The 23,704-nt window shown below is 40.4% G+C and overlaps 2 protein-coding genes across 3 annotated transcripts in view; one reads left to right on the top strand and one right to left on the bottom strand.

The window, feature by feature from the left end:
* Positions 1 to 23,704, bottom strand: part of LOC136840170 (afadin- and alpha-actinin-binding protein B-like) — a 422,145-nt gene that overhangs the window by 190,835 nt on the left and 207,606 nt on the right. The window lies entirely within an intron of this gene.
* On the top strand, positions 9,326 to 21,998 carry LOC136839917 (beta-1,3-galactosyltransferase 5-like). Its single transcript, XM_067106195.1, has 4 exons — positions 9,326 to 9,543; positions 13,206 to 13,316; positions 21,736 to 21,892; positions 21,987 to 21,998. The coding sequence occupies exons 1-4, from the start codon at positions 9,326 to 9,328 to the stop codon at positions 21,996 to 21,998; spliced, it is 498 nt and encodes a 165-aa protein (XP_066962296.1).

Below are 23,704 nucleotides of genomic sequence, written 5' to 3'. Positions count from 1 at the left end.
ATCAACTTGGTTACTTGTCACCAGTAAAAGGAGGGAAAAATTGCCTGTGTGTCTCAGGTGCTGGTTGTGCATGGGTGTGAGGAATCCAGGGAGCTCCTTCCAGATTGTTTTGCTTCAGAGTGTAGGCCTAGGTCGATCTGCAAAAGTCATACGACAAACAAAAGAGTGGAGAAAATTGGGTCTTATGATTAAGTACTTAGAGGTTAAGTTCCTATCTACCTCACAGCCTGGATTTGCCTCCCATTCCCTAACGGACTGGCCACTCCTACATATCGCGTGATGGGGGTTGCTACTGTGCTAACCCAGGTCAGCTGAGGTGGGGGTTTCCTCTACATGAGTTCAAAACAGGGTGCTAACTGTCCTTCTTAGTTCAAAAATATGCATTGGCCTACCTTGCCCGCCATGTTGTCTTGGCCTAACAGTCAAATGAAAGGTGGTTTTATTCCTAAAATAATTTATTTTCTAGCTACCATGAGGAGGAATATAAATCTCTGACAATATATATATATATATATATATATATATACATATATATATATATATATATATATATATATATATATATATATATATATATATATATACATATATATATATATATATATATATATATATATATATATATATATATATATATAGTGTGTGTGTATGTCTTTGTACCGAACTCGGCAGATTTATAACCTAAACAACGTATGTCGTCATAGTATAACCTTGTCATTTATTAAGGAAGTAAAGAAGAAATGACAGTGGCTAACACTGACATTTATTCGAACACTTTCTGTGTCACTTTCTACGCCTACCGTTCATCCCAAACTTACTTGATCACGCAATTTGTGACTCAATTTCTTCAAGACGACTCTGAACCGGAGACATTAATTATAAGTTGCGTGAAAAAATTAGGAATTTCAAATAATTCGCATTCATGCTCTCTTTCTGCCCACAAGCGATTACAATCATATAATTCCTAATCTATAATGTGATGTTTAACTTATCGACATCTGTCGATAACCACCTCGCAAATACCTGGTATAAATGATTTGAATTGCTCTTATGAAAATTTATCTATTTACTTTAATTTTCCAACCTTATTCGATAAATCACATTTATTTATGTATATACTGTCACGAAGTATTCCAAGTAACCTGGTTATTACACTACTAGTCATAGATTTCAAAAATTTACCTCACTTCAGCCAGATACCTGAACTCTCATAACAATAAAATTACAACTGAGTACTCTAAAGGCAATCATGTGAGAAATCAGACTAAGTTCATCAAAACTAGTGTGAGGTACCAACATTTAAACAAGAAATATATTAAAGTAAAAGGGCATCACTCCATCAAACAACTTTAACTGTCTCCCCAGGTTAGAGTCACATCAGCAAAACTAAAGGAACAAAACTTGTTTCATCACTATGCCTTATGCACACAATTGATCCTACTACTATTGTAAAACTTTAAATATAAAATTTTATTTTTAATTCAAAATTAATAAATAAAAATTCACAATTTAAAGAAAATTTACTATTACTTGAAATCAAAACGACACAAAATTTAATCATTTCTTGAATTAAATCACAAATGTTAATTTATCAAGAAATTAAATTAATCAAGCAAAATTTAAAATATTAAGAGATGCTTAAGATTTGAAAAGAAAATCTCAGTAAATGAAAATTAAGTCCAGTATGCAATGTTAAACTATTAAGAAACACTTAAGATGCTAAGCAAATAAATGTTGAATCACCAGTATATAAATTGTGAAAAACTAAGAGATTGCAAATACAAGAACATACAAAAATACACAAAATTTAAATGTGTAAATAACAAAATGAAATAGGTTCACCAAAAGTAATTTCACTTAATTGACCGGTCTAATAAGCACAGATCAAAAACATTCACAAAATTCAATTCAGTTGTCATTTTACCTTATACAAGCTTGTGAAAACTTTCACAAAATTACCCCAAATGCAGCTGCTTGAAATTCACCAAAGCACTTTTTTGATAGGCGCCGTTACCAAACACTGTTATAAAACTAATACTAGATCTCACAGAACTAAGTTAAATATTAATGACCACACAAAGATTTTACGTTAATAACTTCTCTCTCTTGAGAGAGAGAGAGAGAGAGAGAGAGAGAGAGAGAGAGAGAGAGAGAGAGAGAGAGAGAGAGAGAGAGAGCCAACACAAAATGTCTCTAAAATCAGAATGAGCAAATTTTTAGGATTCCAGCTAGAAGTAACACAACTAGATGACGTCATTATTAAGGCATTTTGGGGGCGAGATTCAAAGAACGTTCTAAAACGTTTTGGGAGTGAGATTCATGGAACATTCTAAAACGTTTTGGGAGCGAGACATGGCTGATGTAATCTTACAAAACATGACGTAATCGACCGAGAAAGATACGTGACTTTAAGGGAAATCGCTTTGGACAAGATTTCAACACAACCGATACAATACACATGTGGCTAATCATGACTGTCATGTTTATAAAACAAGATGAAGAATGTGAGTCCTCCCCAAACTCAAATGACGACACTCGACTTGCAACAAAAGCGACTCAGAACAACATCTTACATCTAAGGAGCACTTACCTGTCAACATGCTTATCCGACTGATGACAGCTCAAACATCTGGTCTAACAGACTAAAAGTCTCCTCTCTTTATTACATTATCTACATGATTTTTGATACGCTGTTAAGTTACCTAATTCATTAATATTTGTGAGATCTGACATTACAAAGACATTCTTCAACACACTTATCTGACTGATGACAGCTCGAACATCTGGTCTAACAGACTAAAAGTCTCCTCTCTCTATTGTAATGATAACTAGGAGAATATTAATTATGAATAGCGTAAATATAAGAGAGAGAAAAGTGATAGATTGATAAATAGACAGAGAAAGAGAGAGAGAATGAAATAATAAGGAGACGAGAGAGAGAGAGAGAGAGAGAGAGAGAGAGAGAGAGAGAGAGAGAGAGAGAGAGAGTAACAACACTTCCTGTGCTGTGATTACGTAGCAAAACACGGTGCGAGTCTAATCTAATGCAACCAGTAACAGGAATGTTTACCCGTCTCACCTGTGAGCTTACCTTCTAACTCTCGCTGGAAATTAAAGACTTCCATTGACATTATTACTCCCTCCTATGAAGAAGGGGATTAATTCATCTAATTACACCCAAAGGGACATCGTTAGATAAGCTCCAACCACTTAGGACGTCTAACAAGGTGGGACAAGAAGCAATGGTCCGCCTATTGTGGGATGGGCATTTCCTTTGAAGAACCCTCAAAAGGCAAGGAAGAAACGGAAGCAGAACAGAGCAGACAGAAGACAGAGAAGCAGAGTGAGGTCGTGAAACTCACTAGTTGTGGGTTGAGAAGAAAGCAAGGCTCGTACTTTGTTTCGTATTCATACTACTTAACTTGTATATATATTAACTTGTATATGTACAGTGTTATTTTTACTAGTGTGATAATGAAGTAAGAAAACTACACTGTCTTCCTAAGCCTCCTGGGACTCAAAGGTTACTATAACAAACAAAGCCAGAAACAATAAAGCACCTATAAAGGATATAATAAACTTCTTTACATATGAACGGCCCCAACAACTATACAGAAAAGAACATCATAATATTTGAAGGTGGTAAAAACATTACACTGGTGACATATCATCACGCTATTACGTTATCTAAATGATTTTAAATACACTGTTAAGTTACCTAAATCATTAACATTTGCGAGATCTGACATTACAAAGACATTCTTATATAACTATTATTAATATACAGAATATACTACACAACATCTTTTGTATAAAAAAAAATCATACGACAATTACAAAGTATATCACAACATTATTGCGGAAAAATCATACTTTTACATTTTACAAGAGAATATCATGAAGATATAAACATATGTGTGTATGTCTGCATGTATGTATGTTCGTGCTCACACTGCGTGCATGTGTGTCCGTGCACACACACAAATATATATATATATATCATCCACGCACACCTTACCTAAAGGTCATGAGTGCCATCTCCGTCGACAGTTACAGACAGATTACCTGCTACATACTGAGGGTGCGTTCACGCCAAATGAGTCGCGTCGAGTCACGTCAATTCATTTGATGCAAGTCATTTTGACTAAACTCTGTTCACACCAAATGCGTCAACTCAAGTCAAGTCTGTGCTCATTTGCATCTTATTTCTGCGACAGTGGCACAGTAGCTTTTTATGAGAATGGGTGCATATTCTCTTGGTGAAATTAATGCTCTGGTGTGGCTCTGGCGTCGCAAACGTAAACAAGTAAACCTATAATGTGGGCTATCATTTGAACACCAAGAGGACACAATTTGACAATTTCAACCATTTATTCCCTGACCTTGTAAATCACCCAGAAAAATTCTGCAACTTTTTTAGGATGACAAATGAAAATTTCAAGAAGCTTCTGCAGCTAACAGGACATTCCATTAAGAAGAGCAATACTAACTACAGGCGGGCAATTGGAACTGAGGAAAAAATGGCCATTTTTCTAAGGCAAGTTTTATTTTTATTGAATTTTACAAGATAACTATCAGTAGTTCGACCAGCATAGAACTTCCGATCGGCACGTGAGACTCACAACGACTGACGTCAAAAATAGGTCCAGCTCTATTTGTGACTTGACTCGACGCGACGTGGCGTCACTCGATGCATTCGGTGTGAACGGTTTCTTTCAAAGGACCATAGAAAGCAGTGTTAAACTGGGTTGGCGATTCGCGGTGAGTCATAAATTAGCCTGACTCGAAGTGACGCGACGCGACGAGACGCATTTGGTGTGAACGCATCCTGACTCTTCCTCCGTCCATTACAGATTGCTGGGCCATTCAGAGGTTGGTACTGGCTGCCCTCATGACATCTATGGGCCTGGTTCTTCTCACTCGCCTGCTGTCACAGTCCACTATACCACGGTAAAGGCTATCTATTATTATTATTACTGTGTAAAAATTTCATTAACATGCTATGAACATGCTTTCAAAATAAAATTATATTCATGTGTGAAAAAGGTAATGAATTATTATTATGCCAAAAATAAGCCTTTACAATAAAACTAGATCTATATGTGAAAAAGGTGCAGAGGGTAATATGGTAACGTATTATTATCTGTTTTATTAATTTCGTTGGCTGCCATTCTCTCCCTTCCTCCTTTCCCATCCTGGAGTCTTTTAAGAATTTAAGAAGACGTTATAATCCTGTACATTACTTTTATGAAAAGAATGATGTCCTTACAAGTCTATAAACATTTTGTTAATAGTACTCAGTCTCAACATATTTTATTTCATCATAAGGAAAAGGGAAGAAGGATGGGAATGGAGGGGATTATCGTTTTTCCATGAGGGACGTCCCCATTCCTCCCACTCCCCAACCCCCCAAAACTGATTTAGGCAGGGCGGTCCCTAAACATCCACCCCTCTCCCGGGACCTCAACTCCCTCATGGAAAAACGATAATCCTCTTCCCCTTCCTTCTTTCCCATCCCTCTTCCCTTTTCTATGTTTTATGATGAAATAAATTATGTTGAGACTGAGTACTATTAACAAAATGTTTATAGACTTGTAAGGACTTTTTTTTTTTTTTTATAAAAGTAATGTACAAGTTTTTCATGTGGTAACTATGAACCACCTGCATTTAGTTTAGGAGCTGAAGACGGCTTCACAGGATCCTGGAGTCTTTAAGAATTTAAGATGTTATAATCCAATGGACATTTCTCCAGGAATGATTCAGGAGCCGAAGACTGATTCAAAGGATCCTGGAGTTGTGAAGATGTCTTTCAAGAATAATATACTGTATTAGATTAATTTCCTTGTCTGCCTTTTGTGTGTGTCCCTTCCCTCCACCTTTTTCACCCTCCTTTCCCATTCCTCTTCCCTTCCCCTCCCCCTTCATGTTTTATGATGAAAATGTGTTGAGATTGAGTACTATTAACAAAATGTTTATAGATTTGTAAGGACATCATTTTTTTTTTATAAAAGTAATGTACAGGGTTTTCAAATAAGAATATCACTTGCTTGACATTTAGAATTTATGAAATGTTTAATTAACCTCATGTGGTAACTATGAACCACCTGCATTATGAGGATCGCAGTAAATACTACTCCTGTTATACAACTGGAGTTTTTATGATTAAAGAAGACGATATAATCCAATGGGCGTTTCTCCTGGAGGTGCAAGAAATGATTCCGAAGACAAATTCTGGATTCCTTCACTGAAGGGAAGTGGACCCGATAGGAATCCATTTAGGAGCGGAAGACGACTTCACAGGATCCTGGAGTCTAAGAATTTAAGAAGAGGTTATAATCCAATGGGCATTTCTCCAAGAAAGCTTCAGGAGCTAAAGACTGCTTCAAAGGATCCTGAGTTGTGAAGACGTCTTTCAAGAATAATATTTTAATAACTGTCCAGAAATTTTCAACATTACGTGGACCAACGATATATAATAAAGGATTTTTGGCTGAGCTTTGTTATTTTCGTTTTGAAATGGACTCAGCAGGTAATTCTAGAACAACAGAAAGCTCTAATGATGATGGTCCGGAACTGCCAATGGCATCAGCATTGATTCAAAACCAATCAACAGCTGCTCCTGTACCTACACCAAGATATGGTCAGTTGTTTGTATATGACCAGAAGGTAAATGGGGCTGATGCTGCCCATAGAATTTTGCTGACTCTTAGTAGTAGGGTTAATTTAACTGTGGGTATGGGTATGGTATGCATATGGGTATGGGATGGGCATGGATATGGGTAAGGGTATATAGATATGGTACAGACATGGGTATGCGTATAGTACAAGTATGGGTACTGTATCGATATGGGTATGGAACAGATATGGGTAGGGAATGGATATGGGCATAGTAGAGATATGGGTATAATACAGATATGGGTATGGGTGTGGTATGTTATGGAAACTAGCAAATGGGAGCGATAGCGAGCATCTGCTAGTTATTATTATTATTCCTTTATTTACAAAATTTATTAATATACTAAGAATAAGCCTTCACAATCAAACTATATCCATGTGTGAAAAAGAGCAGAGGTTAAGGCATTGAATGAGTATTATTATTATTATTACTATTGTTAATACTGGTTTACTTATTCACAAAATTTATTAATATGCTAAGAATAAGCCTCCAAAATGAGACCACATCCATGTGTGAAAAAGGTGCAGATGGTTACAGGGTAATGAATTATTATTGTTATTATTATATTATTGTGTACAAAATATTATTAATATGCTATGAATAAGTTCAACTGCTACGGGCTCAACCAAGTGATCAAAATAATTTAATATCACCAGTAAGCGGACACTGTATGTCGCCAACGATGATAACTGTAGCACTTGCAGGGATGCCATGAAATACACCACTAACAGATTTTTATAAACCTGCGAATGCATAAACTATTAGGCAGCCACATGTATCTAAATTATGCATCAATGAATATTAAAAACATTCACTTCATAACACTCTTCCCGTTAAGTCTGGAATTATTCAAGCCTCAAGCTGGAAACTCGTTTCCAATACATAACTGTAAGTCTAAGTAAATCTATGTGGCACAATAACTCTGAAATGCATTGAGCAATCTCAACCACACTTGGTATACATATGACTTACTATCTAGAAATCAGCACTGTGGGGATAAGACATTACTAACACCAAAGGGAGGGAGGGCTTTCCTGGAACGGGACTGGTTCTGCTGGTGAAACGGGATTGGTTATGCCTGCAGACTTAGTATCTTTACAAATTTATCATACCAAATTTCGGTATACATATGACTTACATCTGGAAAAGAATACTGTGGAGGTAAGATACCAATGGAACCAAAGGAGGTAGGGGTTGGGAAGGGGAAGACAGCGAGAGAATGAGAGAGAGAGAGTAGAGGGGGGTGTTAGGGAGAAGAGACATAGAGAAAAGAGAGAAAAAAAGAGGGTGTTTTTGGGAGAAAGAGAGAGAGAGAGAGAGAGTTTATCAGTTGTCATTCAGTTATCCCGGGCAGTGCCGGGTTGGTCAGCTCCCATGATTGGTTGCATTCACATAAGGACATGGCAACACTTACACCTACCCCTCTCCCACCCAAAGCCCGAAGAGACCGGAATTTGTCGGGTAAATTCAAGCAATCGCCGATTCATGAATTGGTCAAAGAAAATTAAACGTCTAACACTCGATTCACACCTGACATTAAAAGTTTTAAATATTATTTAGATATTAATTAACTGGCTGTGCAAACAAGGCTGAAAGGGTAAGGAGACAGAGTAAGCCATAGCCTTTCCGAGATTTTAAATATTTTACTTAATAATGGTTACACATTTTTTCCTTTACACATAGTTGAGTAAATGTCTAAAACGACTCTGGAACAGAACTTTAAATTTAATACTTCATCAAATCTTTGCAGGAGGGAATTAATTACAGCTGACGTGCCCATGACTGACAGGGTGACTCCTCACCTCCAACTCCAAGAAGGCGAATTACTCGCGAGAATCAAGGATAACCAGTTACAGCTCATCGGCACAAAGAAACAAAATTTTGACCGATCAAGCGCCACTGACTTTCAAAGGGAAGTCAAGGAGGGCAGACACAAAGACGAAAGGAAAGAAAAGGCAAGCACCAAATCACGCCCAGCGGTTTCGAGCCAGCAGCCAATCAGGCTACTGCGAATAACCATATAGGAACAACCAAGAAGCCTCATGACACCTCCCAGTCCTCATCCCAGTTGGATTCCGAACGTTTTAAGTAAGAGCTATTAGGGATGAGTTCGGCAAATGCTCAATATTCAAAAAGGCATCAGGGTCCAATCAATGAGACCTTAAATTAGAATACACAAATTTTTAGGAATTTTCTCCCTAGTGAGATTAATAAACTGATCCTTCTCAATCGACAGAACCAGGCAATATCCATTTAGATCACAAAACTTTGAAGGCATTTTAGTAAAATTTAGTTATAAAATAGATTATTTGAACATCAATGGTTTTCTCAGAACTCTCAAAAGTTTTGGTCGACATTTCATTTTAATTAAAAATAAGCCATTTTTCCTTTCTTAAATCAAAATTTTTGACCTTCAAAGGCCATCCACCACTTAGCTTAATCATCAGCATTAAAACTTCTATGGCTGGTAGGTAGATGTATGCTGCTGGGGCCAAAAATGTTTAGTCCTCATGATAGATTTTATAATTTTCTCTATTCAATTTTTATTATAAATATACTACTTATATATTTAATACATATATATATATATACACATACACTACTCATGTGATTATATGAAAAACCCTACAATATCCTACTTCCAGATTCATGTACAAGAATGAGAGAATAAGCACAACCGGGCCCAAGGTAAACCTAATCCCTGAGCAAGTGACCTGGACCCATGACCTAAACCCCACTCAGGTGTGCGATGGCAATGACCCTCTCATCCTTGTGGTGGTGACCTCTGCTGTTCACAAAAAGGAACCAAGAGAGTTCATTAGGAGGACCTGGGCCAACCCCAGACTTTATCCATACACGAAAATGAGGTAAAGGATTCTTTTTGATCTTAACAAGGAGCACGTTATGTTACCAAGTAGTCACTGATCGTTTCGGATTCCACTGACGTAAATGTACATCAATACTTTCCCAACCTGTGAGGTCCCCCTTGGCCCCTGAGGGAAGCCCTGGAGAAAGACCCCTCAGTCAGACCAAGGTCCCTTGGCTCCAAATCGAAGCCCAGGAAGACACCATATTGTAGAACAGTGGTCTTCACTGGGAAGCTAGAAAAGACCCTCTGCTGGACCGCGGTACACTAGGCTCCCTCAAGAATCCCCTATTTGACCATAATTTCGAAAAAAGGTATGTAACTCGGCTCCTAATTTCTGAGATTCCTCAAAACAGCCGGATCCACTCAATAATACGTCCTTAGACCCATGTGGATCTCTGGGGCTCAAGAAACTTGGAGATGGCTACAGTTTCAGCCTGAGGTTTTAGAAAGTTGGAACGGATGACAGAATGACTCTAGTATCTTCATGAAATAGGAGCCCCGTTGAGTGCCTCTTTCTAATATTAAAACAAAATTCATTATGAGGCACTCCACTTGGGATACCAAAGGGAGTCTTGGGATCTTACAGTCCTTCCCAGGGAGCCTAGTTTGACAGAGGGCCAGGGAAAACCTTAAATCTTGGGAAAACAAGGTCGTACTTTTACATCTTTAGAATGTGAAAGGGCGGATAATAAAGGATTTCTTGACCAGCAAACTTATTTTTGAAAGGACTGAAAAGCTTATGTTAATTCGTGCATATATATATACGTGTGTATATATGTTACAGTCAACTGTTGTAATCAGTCATTATGTACATAATGACTGAAATTTCAGTCATCACGTAACGCACTTAGGACATTTGATCCACCAGGAGCTAGTACTAAACACGGCGAAATACATTTTGACCCCCAGGGACTAGTACTAAACCCGGCGAAACAGTAGGTGACTCACTGTTTCGTCGTGTTTAGTACTAGCTCCTAGAGGGGATCAAATGTCCCCTGGCGTGCATTACGGCGTGATGACTGAAATTTCAGTCATTACGTGTAATGACTGATTACTTATGTTGACTAAATATATATATATATATATATATATATATATATATATATACATACATACACATACATATATAATATACATATTGTAATGTCTTAAACCACCATGCGATAAATACTTCATAAATCTCTTTCAATATTCAAGTAAAAAACCACTGAAGTCCACAAAGGGTGGAATCAGTCGTACAAATATAGGAAGCGTGCAAAATAATTCAATGGGAACAAACACCATGAAAAAACTACTCAACATTTAATACATGAGCACCAGACTGACGTATCACCTGAACCTCTTAGATACATAAATTAAATGAATACCAGTTACCCTTTACTAACAGCATCAAAACACACTCACACTACTTATAACAAAGGCAAAACACTTATACAAAAAGGAGGGGGCCCAGAAAGTAAGAGAAGATAAAAACAGAATAGCCTGACAAAAATACAGGCTGACTTAATAAAAATAAAATACAATCAATATTCTAAGGTCTCAATAATGCCAAAAGCAAACTCCACTTCTGGAGATATCCCGAGTACACTGGGATAATAGGGCCCAAAGTCCAAACAGGCAACGGTAGAGCCCAAACGCCGTTACCACGTCAAGCTGATGACCTCAACAGGTAAAAGGGTACCTTACCAGAGGCCCCTCTGGCAGGCACTGAGCCACAGGCGCGGATGAATAATTAATAAATCCTTCCAGATGCAGGGAAAGACGGATCCACACAGCTGCAATCCCCAAGGACAGGTAATCCCAAAATATTTAGTAATAATAGCAGCAGCAGCAACAGGCAAATCAGCAACCTCTTAATATATAAGTCAGAGGCAGACTGCCTCTTACTGTGAGGAAGCAAGGGAAGAATGCTCGTCAGCAGGCGGGGCAAACGCATCGTCAAACCAGAAAAAGAGAAAACAATTGTAACAACAGGCTAAAGATCAAAGGGTCATTGAGGAGAATACTAGAGACCTTAATATACTCTGCCCAGATGGCTTAATACTAAAATAATTATTGCAGAAATTTAATAAATTAATGCTCTAATAAAAAGAAAATGGTCAACATACTGACAAATATATATATAATTACATTCACCTGTGATTTATATATATACATATGCCACAGGGAAAATGTGGTAAATAAACATATGTATGTTACATCTTTGGTTGAGTCTGGCTGAATGGAATGAATATTGCTTTGAAAAACTGCCGTATGGGCCACTTACCCAGAACCAAATATGTAAGCAAATGTAACCAAAGAGTTAACTTACCTTCTAGTACATTTAACAAAGGAATAGGTTGCCATGAAAACCGCAGTTACCTTACATTACTTAATTTCACACAGTTCAAGCATGGGATGTAAATCATGACTGGAATGCAACCCAGTAAAACAAGTGCAACAACAATCTTACAACAAATTTACAACTAACTGGCTTTCAGAAATAAGTGAATTATTTATACAATAATAATGCAACGGAAGCCACCAGCTCTTACACACAAAATCTCTATCTTGCAAATAGTCACAGAAGCAGGTGTAACTTGCTTGTAGCGAGGTTGAATTACCTATCTTCTAATGCAACTTTTCACTGGTAGGTCGGTGGCAGAAACACGAGGGGATAAGATATCACACCTCTGGAAGTAGATTTCCCAGATGAGGATTCAGGCATAAAAGATTCTCTCCCTTGCAATAATTTACCACAATGGAGAAGTGACTTACTCTAAGTCACCAAGTAAAGGATTATTTCATTAATAACTTTAATTCATATGGGGAACACACATACTAGTATTCAGCAAGGGATCTTACTTTGGAAGATGAAATCTTGAAAAGGATACTAGAGACTTAGTGAGAGATACAGAAACTCGCACTTAACTGTTAATTTCAGGCTTACTGGGCAATCCAAATTGCAATGTGCACTATTGCAAGACAGCTAGTTGCTCCAATAGGTCCTCAATTAAACAATGCTGGGACTTCTTGTAGTCTGGGTCGCTTGTGACCCCAATTACAGTGTGGCAGCATGCCAAGACAAAGAGATACAACCCAAGATTTGGGACCTAGCAGATCAAAGGTCTGCTCTCGAGGGTGAATGGGATGGGACTGACTTCCATCGGCTCTTTTGTGGATGTTTGTCTGTCTATATGACTCGAGTCCACGGAAATGGTGACTTGCCTGGGGGAGGTGCCGACATTCCTGAAAAAACAATTAAGACCAGCAAAAAGGAGAGCACAGGGATACAGGTCTTGGGGACAAGGGCATAAAGTAACTACTACTATGCCTATCCTCCATGTGACTAAGCTAATTCATTTACCTTCTTTGACCTTTCTCTCAAAACTGAGACCAAACTACTATTTTGCTTTCCATATCATCGGGTCTGAGGCACTACCCCTAACGGATTGCAATCTAATCCCTACGTTAAGAGAGCAGAGAGATGAGAACAGCACATATTTGTGACAATATATATATATATATGAATGGTAGCTATGAAAAAATACATTATTTTCAATGAAAGAAAGAAACAATTATGCATAATTATATAAGTATACAAGGTAATCTATAATAGCTCATTTGATAATTCACAACCACTACCCATATTAATCTCTATTCTATTGTGCTACCCGATAGACAAATATTCATTATTGGAGCAACGAAAAACATAGCGTTGCAAGAGGAGGTTGACAAAGAGTCCGACAAATACAACGACATCATTCAGTACGATTTCATCGACTCCTACAAGTGAGTAATTTCCAGGTGGAATCTTCTGTCCTGTGTTCATGTTGCAGCTTGGGTAATATTGCACATTATTCCAAAACAGCTTGAGCATTGATTAGTGTGATCAGTCTTTTATATTCTTCCCTATGAATTGATCCCCTTGCTCACTAACGTCCCATTCCTTTGTTCCCTGACTTCCCATAACTTCGTTCGTTGATGTCTCATCCCTTTGTTCGCTGACCTCCCATTCCTTTGTTCTCTGACGTCCCATTCCCTCATTCATTGACGTCTCCCCATTCCTTTGTTCGTCGGCATCCCATTCCTTCGTTTGTTGACGTCTCCCCATTTCTTTGTTCGCTGAAGTCCCATTCCTTTATTCGTCGATGTTGGGGCTCCTTATTGAGCTCTAAAGGGGCTTGTTACGTCCTGTGGATGTTTCTTGAAGGAGGAAGGAAACACCATGTAAGAAGGTAGGTTCATTGCTGAGTAGTATATACAAGCGGGCGAGACGGAGAGACATACGTCTCGGAAGAGGAGACAGGGCGATACACTGAGATGCAATGGCCAGAGGCGGAAAAATACAATGTTGCCATGTCTCGGGTCATTGCCATATTCATAACATAATATTGTAATACAAATCATAGTACATGGGAGGTGTATTATTATACATTAGACGCCAGTAATATTCATAATAGGATTACATAATAATGTAATGGATATAAGCATCACAAAGTAAAATAATAGTGAATGTGCAGGCTTACATTTCATTTATCTACACCTCCCTCCCCCTCATCTTAGTTCCATCTAGAGCGGCTCTTTCCACTAAGCCTTGATATCTGCGTGGGACAAGTGGAGGGTTAGATACTAAGGACTTTCTGTGTCCGTGCAAGGGGCCACAGGGATGTGGGGAAGAGGGTCATCACCAGGGGGCTGGCACTGGGACGTAGGCGATTACGCCACCAAGCTCAGCCCTGGGAAGACGCACCCTCATAGTCCCTTGATCTGCCATAGCTCATAATAACGCCAACCTTGTCCCAGCGGTGGGAAGTCGGATCCTGGATCCTTACTGTTTGGCCAATGTTCAACCTGGGAAGTGGGCGAGCATGCTGATCATACTGCAGCTTCACTTGTTCAGCCCGGGTGGCTGCACACGGTCACATCCTCAGATTTGGCCTGCCACTCTTCTGAGAAAGACTGTGGATGAGCAGGTACACAAGTACAGGTGGATGGCCATACAAGATTTGTGCTGGAGAGCGGCCTGTGATGTTGGGGTGTTACGCAGTTCCAAGAGGCCGGTCAAACTCCTCACAGTCTATATTGCCAGAAGGTGCTGTCTTGAGGATCAGGTGCTTAATGGATTCACGGCAGCTTCGGCATGGCCGTTGGACTGTGGGTAGTGTGGTGAAGACATCACATGGTGTACACCCCAACGTTTCAAGAAATCTGGAAAGCTAGGCTGGTGAACTGTGGTCCCGCCATCGGTCCTAAGGCGGAGGGAACACCAACACCTCCTGAAGTAGCGACAAAAATCCTTATGGTGTTGGAGGCAGTGGTGTCCTTTACACTGAATCCACAACAGGCCATCCAGAGAGTCGGTCAGTGACAACAAGGAAGGATTTTCCAGCCGACGTAAAAGTCAGCTGAGACGGACTCAAAGGGCCTTGTAGGGTGATCATCATTCAGAGGGGGTTCCTGTTGAAGACTGGGCTGTAACATCTGGCAAGACTCACAGGCTCTGACGGTACTAGTGATGTCGGAGTCTATGCCTGGCCAAAAAACAGTCTGTCTAGCACGTCGCTTTGTTGCTTCCACACCTCGGTGACTGTCATGAAAAGGGCGAGTGTGTGATGGCGAAGGAGCAGAAGGAATCACAATTCTTGGTCCTCGTAAAGAACAAAGGTCGTCATCAGCTGAAAAGGTTATCCCTTAATTTCCAGAACGGTAGTAAGGAGTTGTGAAGGTCATAACGGTTTGAAGGGAATCCTGAAGTCACACAGTTTAGAAGACAGTATATGATGGGTCTCTTGCTGCGGCTCGAGTTCCTGGAGAGTTCTATCAGCATCCTGGGGTGGAAAATCTTCCTGGAGGTGACAGCGTTGACAGTTACAATACTCCTTAGGTGTGCTGCGGCATCGGCACAAGTGATTTCATCCTCTGGGGGTGGGATGACTGACTGGGGCTCGTGATAAAGCATCAGGGATGCAGAGCTGTTGCTTGGCCGCCACTGCTGTGTAGAGGCACGCTGAAATCTTCTCCCCTTTAGACGTTGGCGAGGGTTTCGACTGCATCGAGGGAATAGTGGTTAAGAATTGGGATGAGTGGTCGGTGATCCGTAATGAGGGTAAAATGCTGAAGGCCTGTGAGGTATAACCGACACTTAGGCGGCAGACTACAGCTAACATCTCCAGTTCAATGGTGGCATAGCGGGACTCAGCATCTGTGAGGGAGCCACACTGTACTAAGGCCGAAGTCTGCCATTACCATGAATGGTCCTGTAGGAGGGCGTGATTCAATCCCCACAGAGGCAGGAGGCATCAGTTTGAAGAACCACTGGCAGGGCTGGGTCGAAGGAGGCAGGACTGGTGGGCTGACAAGGGCTGTCTTGACCTTCGGCGAAATGCCTCATCGTGGTCTGGAGTCCAAATAAATGCTCTCTTGGACTCATCAGTGGGCGTAGTGGTTGAGCACCAGTGGCGATATCTGGGGGTGAACTCAGCTAGCTGATTAACCAACCCCATGAACGATCGTGGAGATCAGTCCGTTAGTGGGGGGGAAGTCGTGGATTGCACTGACCTTATCAGATCAGCTGATATGCCCTCTTCTGAGAGCTGGTATCCACAGAATGATAGCGGGATGCAAAGACTGCAAACTTATCCCTGTTAAGAGTAATCTTGAACTTCGGCATCTGGTAAGCATCTCCTGGATTCGCTGAAGATGAGTGAAGTAATCTTTGTCAGAAAGAAGTATGTCATCCACCACCTTGACGCAATTCTGCATACCTGTGAAGGGCCATGTCACCGCTGATAGAAGGCGTCACCTGTGCGAGAAACCCATTGGTCCTCTACAGTGTTTGAATCGGCGCCGGTGTGATGAATGTTGTCAGAAGTGTTGATCTTCTTTGGCGAGTTCCATCTGCCAATATCCACATAAGGCATCTGCTGTGGTAAATACCTTTGCCTTTGAATCAACACTGCGGATGGCGGTGAATGGAGTTGGAGAAGGGTGTGTTGGTCGGGAGACTTGGTTGTTGAGCTTGGTGAGGTCAAACAGTGATGCGCACACCTGAGGCTTTAGCTACCACGACGAGGGGTGGCACCATTCTGACGGTTCCTCACCGGCAGGTTTGATGATCCCTGGGCGACCACGGAGTCGAGTTCTTCCTTGACCTGGCTTCGGGCGAAGGGATCTGGCGTGGAGTGTGAACAGCAAAAGGCACTGCACCATCCTAAGGTGAATCATAGGGAGGACCTGTCATTGGCTGAAGTGGTGCTGTCTTGCGATCCTCTTTGGAGACCAGCACGTCCTTGAATTCTTGTAGAAAGTATTCTCTGGCCTCAGCAGGGGACGTGGTGGCAGAGGGAAGTTCCTTGCACCTGTTCACATATTTAACTTCAATGGTGGCTTTGGGGAAGTCAGGAGGATGATGGCTAGTTCCAGACAATGACTGTAAGACAACAGTGGCATTGGGATGCCATCGTGAACCTGTATCACGGCAGAACAAGATTTCTTGTTAAGAGTAAGGGTGGCCCTGGAAGGTGCCTGGGAGCAGGTTTCATAAGTGAGCCATCTGCAGTTATTGTTACATTCGTAGAGAAAGGCTTCAGACTGCTCTAGGGATCTTCAAAGAGATCAAAGGTGCTGTGATCCCAATGACGGTGACTTCGGCGCCTGTATCAGGTAAACATCTGAATCCAAATGTAGCACCTCCATGGGAAAGAAGTACACAAATGGGTTTGGGTGATCTGCCAGTAGCTTCCACACGCCGACAGCTGGACTTTTTAAGGCCTGAGGTCTACCCTGAAGCAGGCAGTACTGCCCACTTGATGGGCCACTCTGTGTGTTAGCTTCTTCTTTGACTTGCAGTACTTATCATAATGTCCATATGATGGCAAACTCTACACTGAACAGTGTTGCAGGGCATTTCGGGAGTCCTGGCCCAATGTCCTTGACGACCGCCAGTTTGTGCAATTACTATCAGCTGCTGGAGGCACTTATCCGAAGAACGTGTGTGCGTGCAACTCTCAGGGGACAGCAGATTTGGGAGCTGGAACTGAAGCAGAAGTTTTTGCGTGTCCTTTCTGTTTCTTGTACGTAGAGATGGCGCACAGTTGAGAGGGTGTGGAGCGGATGGCAGAAGTTGCCTTCCTGGCAGCTTCGGCGGTATGAGCGCAGTGTTAACAACCTCCTGCAGTGAGAGCTGTGGCATTGAGGGAGATGAGTTTCTGCATTAATTCCTCATCTTTAATTCCCATGAGAATTATCATCTTGAGCTGAGTCTCCTCACATACTGAAGAATTCCCAGGGCAAATGTCCCTTCCTCGGCAACGTGTTTAAGTCGAACATAAAAATCTGAGAATGTTTCCCCCTCCTAACTGCTTTTACAGCAAAAGTTCTCTTCTTGAAGGGCTTCATTACGTAGGCTCTTCATGAGCCTGTAGCACATCAAGACTCTTCACGGTCTTATCTGTATCAGGAGGAATATCCAGGGTGTGTTCCAAGATCCTTTGTGTGTCGAGAGTAAGACACATTCTAAGCTGAATGAGTTGCTTCTCTCTGGGAAGCTTGGATAAATAGACCATAACCGAGTAATCGACCCCATCGACGTCTCCATTCACGAAAAAACTTGAAAACTGGCATCTGCTCGAAGGGCGGTGGGTTCTGGGTGATGGCTTTCTGGGGTGGGGGCACTGAAGAGCTTGTGATGGTGTAGTAGGAACTGACAAGTAGGCGGCGATATTATCTGAAGAAGTAGCAGGAACCAGCCTCTGTAATGCTGTGAAACGTGCATTATCTTCCTGTCGACGTCTGTCGTCCTCCCTACGTCGTAGTTCATCTTCCTGGTGTCTTCTGGCATCCTCTTGTAACCGAGTTTGCTCCAAATACTTGATTAAGTGAAGAAAATCGGCTCCTGTAGCTGATTGTGGATGGGTATAATGTGGGGAGAGGGCGGCGGTGCCTTATATCCGGTTGTACTCCTCACTTGGAATAAATTGTCCTCCACTTCGATTAAATTTTCCTCCACTACGAATAAATTATCCTCCCTTGTGCTTGTGGGGGTATCGGTAGATTCCTCTTGAAATAGCGAATGCTCCATTGCATATTATAAAGTGAAAGTGCTCCAATGCAGAAAGAAAGAAAGAGCGAAAAAAATAATGTTTCCTTCTTTAAAATAAAAGTTATTACAGTATAAAAACGTATCTATGGCAGTGCGGTGTGTACGGGATAGCGGTATGGTTCCCAGGGGTGGGGGAGGTAACATAGTACCCGTTGGTGGCTGGCGAGTAGTCAGTGACTGTGACGTCACGCCCACGCGTCATGCATTGCAGTTCAAACTCAGTTACCCCCGGAAAAAGTCGGAGGTGGTTGGATGTCGATGTGCGGGGTATCATGCATAGCCCTATTCTCACTGTTTCATATGAAATACGGCACACAACACTGAGAAACCACTTAGAAACACTAGGGCAACACTGAGCACACACACATAACACTTTAAAAGGCACTGCACACTGGAGCAGAAGTTATCACTAAATCCATGAGTATCCAAGATACAATGGCGGCGTCGTCCGTCGTCTTCTTGGAGTTACTTGCGAACTCAAAAATCACTGCGCCATGTTGGGGGCCTTATTGAGCTCTAAAGGGGCTTGCTACGTCCTGTGGATGTTTCTTGAAGGGAGGAAGGAACACCATGTGAAGCAAGTAGGTTCATTGCTGAGTAGTATATACAAGCAGACGAGACGGAGAGACATACGTCTCGGAAGAGGAACAGGACGATACACTGAGATGCAATGGCAGAGGCGGGAAAAATACAATGTTGCCATGTCCTCGGGTCATTGCCATATTCATAACATAATATTGTAATACAAATCGCATAGTACATGGGAGGTGTATTTATTATACATTAGACGCCAGTAATATTCATAATAGGTTACATAATAATGTAATGGATATAAGCATCACAAAGTAAAATAATAGTGAATGGCTTACATTTCATTTATCTACAGTCGAGGTCTCCCCATTCCTTTATTTGTTCACGTCTAAATATTCCTTTGTTCAATGAAGTCCCATTCCCTCATTCGTTGACGTCTCCCCATTCATTTGTTCGTTGATATCTCCCCATTCCTTTGTTCTTTATCTCTCCATTCCTTTGTTCATTGACATCCCATTCCTTCGTTCATTGACGTTTCCCTATTCCTTTGTTCGTTGAAGTCCCATTCCTTCGTTTGTTGACGTCTCCCCATTCTCTCATCCCGTTCGTTGACGCCTCATCCCTTTGTTCATTGACATCCCATTCCTTCGTTCGTTGACATCTCCCCTTTCCTTTGTTCGTTGATGTCTCATTTCTTCATTCATTGACTTCTCCCCATTCCTTTGTTCGTTGAAGTTCTATTCCTTCATTCGTTATTTCAACATTCCTTTATTCATTGATGTCTCCCCATTCCTTTGTTCATTGACGTCTCCCCATTCCTATGTTCGTTGATGTCTCCGCATTCCTTTGTTCGTTGACGTCCCATTCCTTTGTTCAAATCACATTCCTTCATTCGTTGACGTCTCCTCGTTCTTTTGTTCGTTGAGATCTCATTCCTTCGTTTTTTGACGTCTCCCTATTTCTCTGTTCGTTGACATCCCATTCCTTCGTTCGTTGATGTCTCCCTTTGTTGGTTAACGTCTCATCCCTTTGCTAGTTGATGTCCCACTCCTTTGTTCGTTGAAGTCCCATTCCTTCGTTCATTGACGTCTCCCCATTCCTTTGTTTGCTGATTTGCTGATGTTAACCTCATCCACTTGTTCGTTTGTTCTTTGTTTAGTCCATCGTTTGTTTACATCCCATTCCTTCGTTCTTTGTTGTCCCAGTCCATCATTTGTTTACATCCCATTCCTTCGTTCTTTAAGTCTCAACTCCTTTGTTCGTTGAACATTCCATTCCTTCATTCGTTTAGGTCCCACTCCCCCGCTCATTAACGAAGGAATCTAATGTAAACAAAGGAATGGGACATGTATTAACGTCCCATTCCTTTGCTTATTACCATCCCCTTCCTTCGTTAGCTAACATCCAATCCTTTGTTAACGTCCCACTCCTTCGTTCGTTAACGCCACTGTCCCTTTGTTCGTTGACGTTCTGTGGTGTATGCTATTCAGCGTATATCCACATTATAACTATTCTTTACTCTTACCTGTGGAGGAGGAAAGATGATCTTTTAATGTGTGAACTAACATCCCATTTTCGTCGGGATTTGTCCAGGATGGAGGGCGATAACAGAGCTATATTTTCATGTTTCAGTTTATTGGCTAAGCTACAGTACATCTCAGGGCATATCAGAAGAGTATACAAAATATATGAACGTATATAATGATAGAATACAAACAAATGAGCATCGGAGCTCAATACATAATAAGGAATCATATCCTACATACATAGGTAGAATTTACAGAATCAAAGTCTGTATATCAGATTCGATATCACACAAAACAATAATTGATTATACTTGTACACTTAAAACATGATGCAATGCTAGTACAATAGCTTTAAACTGAACGCGTCCACAGAACTTAAGAATCCCGCGCTTGTTACATAAACATCTTGCATGAGGCGTTACAAGACATGTCTTGCAATTACGTTAAGACCTACATAAAACGTCCCTTTGTTCGTTTCCATCCCATACCTTCGTTCATTACCATCGCCTTCCTTTGTTCGTTAAAGTCACACTTCTTTGCTCGTTAACGTTCCATTCCTTTGTTTGTTAATTTCCTGTTCCTTGAACCCCAGGATTTTTGGTAACAATTTAATAATACAATTTCTGAGTACATCATTTTCTGTTCTTTTTCAGCTGGTTTCATTAACCCTGCTGTTTAACATTTGTCTATTGTGAGAATGTGCTGTGCTCACCAAATAATGCTCAATTCTGATAGTCACTTTTTCGTCCTCCTTTCTCTTACATGCTTCCTCAGAGACTGGGCACTCTTACATGTTTCCTCGGAGACTGGGCACTCTTACATGTTTCCTCTGAGACTGGGCACCCTTATATGTTCCCTTTGGAACTGGGCACCCTTACATGTTTCCCCTGAGACTGAGCACTCTTCCGTGTTTCCTCTGAGACTGGGCAGGTTAACAGTTCTGCCAGACTTTGCATTAAATGGATAACAATATTAAACAAAAAAACTCTGAATGATGAAGATACTATTTCCACATAAAAATTCTGAATGATGAAAATACTATTTCCAACAGTAATCTGACCTACAAGACAATGTCGTTGTTGAAGTGGGTAGTGGACCGGTGTCCTCAGGTACCATTCATTGCCAAAATAGACGATGACGTCGTAGTAAATCCTTTCCACTTGAAAAATTTCTTCGAAGAACAGATGAAAACGCCTCCTGTACCAGTGGTGAGTTTTATCCTTGAAGTTTATTTATCTTCTACTATGATTTTTGGCCTGTGTATATATTGCAGTTGATTTTATATGCATTACATATTTTCAGAATGGGTTATAAGGATTGAAATAACTTTTTTCTACTCGATTTCAAGTACTTTCTTAAATCTTGTCATTTCATGCTTAATTATAACTTTACTACACAACAATGAATGCCTAATTCTTAGCCTGTTTTCTGAATTAATGTCTCATTCTCACCAATACACTATTTTTTCAATTAAAATGCTTACTCTTCTAATTTGGATATCAGATATGCAAATTAAGTAAAGGATTTTTTTACGAACTCCCATTTTTAAATATAGCAAGCATACTTATTAATGTTCAATAACTTTTTTTTAACAATTGAAAAAGAAGCATTCTCCCGTGCACAGTACAAAAGCCAATTCTCTTGTAGAACACTATAGTAGATATTTCAGCATGTAGTATACTTATATATACAGATAACTTAAATTTTATAATGGTAAGCGTTGAAAAGTTGCCAATATCACACATTGGATAACAATAGTTTTTCTGATGCATTACCATGCGTTTTCAACGAATCTGGTGGAGATGCTCGTCGAAAATCCAGTTTTGGAGTTGAGGGCTTTCGAACATCTCCAAAAAATATGGATTTCCGACAAAAAATCTCCATCAACACAACTCGTCAGTACGTCACTGTTTTAGTTCGCATTTTGCTCATGGCTTCGGTTACATTTTTTTGCATAACATGGGTAAAATTTTATAAGTTGCCAATATAAAATATTGCCACATACGTGACAATTTTGCCGTATTAGCCATGGAGGCTGGGGGTGGTATTGTATTACCTTATAAGTCGTAATTTGATGAAGAGCTTTTTAAAAATGGGTAAAATTTTATAAGTTGCCGACATGAAATAATGCCACGCAACATGGGGTGTTTACTGATTATAATTTTGCAGTATTAGCTATGGGGGTGGGGAGGGGGACGGTATTGTCTTACCTTATAGTCGTAATTTGATGAAGAACCCTTTTAAAAAATGTAGGACTGCAAATACTCAAGATGTTCACATTTTGAAGGAAGATTTCGAATGAATAGCCATTGATCGTAATGACAACCATTATAAGTTGCATCTACAATAGCCATACTCAAGACTAACGTTGATCTAAAAATTCAAATGAAAGCGCGATACAGGCCTAATGACGTGGTTTAGATAATGCAGCATAATTGGCTAAGAAAGTCATGTGATATAATACATAGCCAGTTTCTTGTCATCGGAAATCATTCAAATTCATTGGGGGGATTCGATAGCCTGGGAGGCTCCGAGGGACTTCAAAAAACGCGCCTACTGGGAACAATTGCATTCATTGGAGAATTTGAATACGTGGGCGGAACTTCCGCCAGACAGTCTGTAACGGACACGTACAAACGCACGCACAGGAGCGATTTCAGGCGGGGATAAGATGAAGCTGAGATAGAACTTTCATTTTTACGGAAGAGTGAAAATTCGGGGTTTTTAAATAAATTCATTAAGTAAATTTTGGTGCGCGACGACTAATGGTACTGGGGTTCAAAATGTTAGTTTTGAGGAGCTCTACACAACCGTGTAGGTTGTATAGCTCTATCGTACATTGGTCACTTATAAACCATTACCTTTATAACTCGGGTACCTTAAGTGAATTAATTAGGAAAAGTTAAAAAATGAAAAAATAAATAAATATTTGATCAAAAGTAAGTGCATGGGTTGAACGCTAGTTTAATGTAGTTTCCAATTCAGAGATAAACGCGTTTTCTTTGAAATCAAAGAAAACT

This window comes from Macrobrachium rosenbergii, chromosome 7 (assembly GCF_040412425.1).
Source record: "Macrobrachium rosenbergii isolate ZJJX-2024 chromosome 7, ASM4041242v1, whole genome shotgun sequence".
NCBI lineage: Eukaryota > Metazoa > Arthropoda > Malacostraca > Decapoda > Palaemonidae > Macrobrachium > Macrobrachium rosenbergii.
This window is presented reverse-complemented; position numbering and strand designations above follow the sequence as displayed.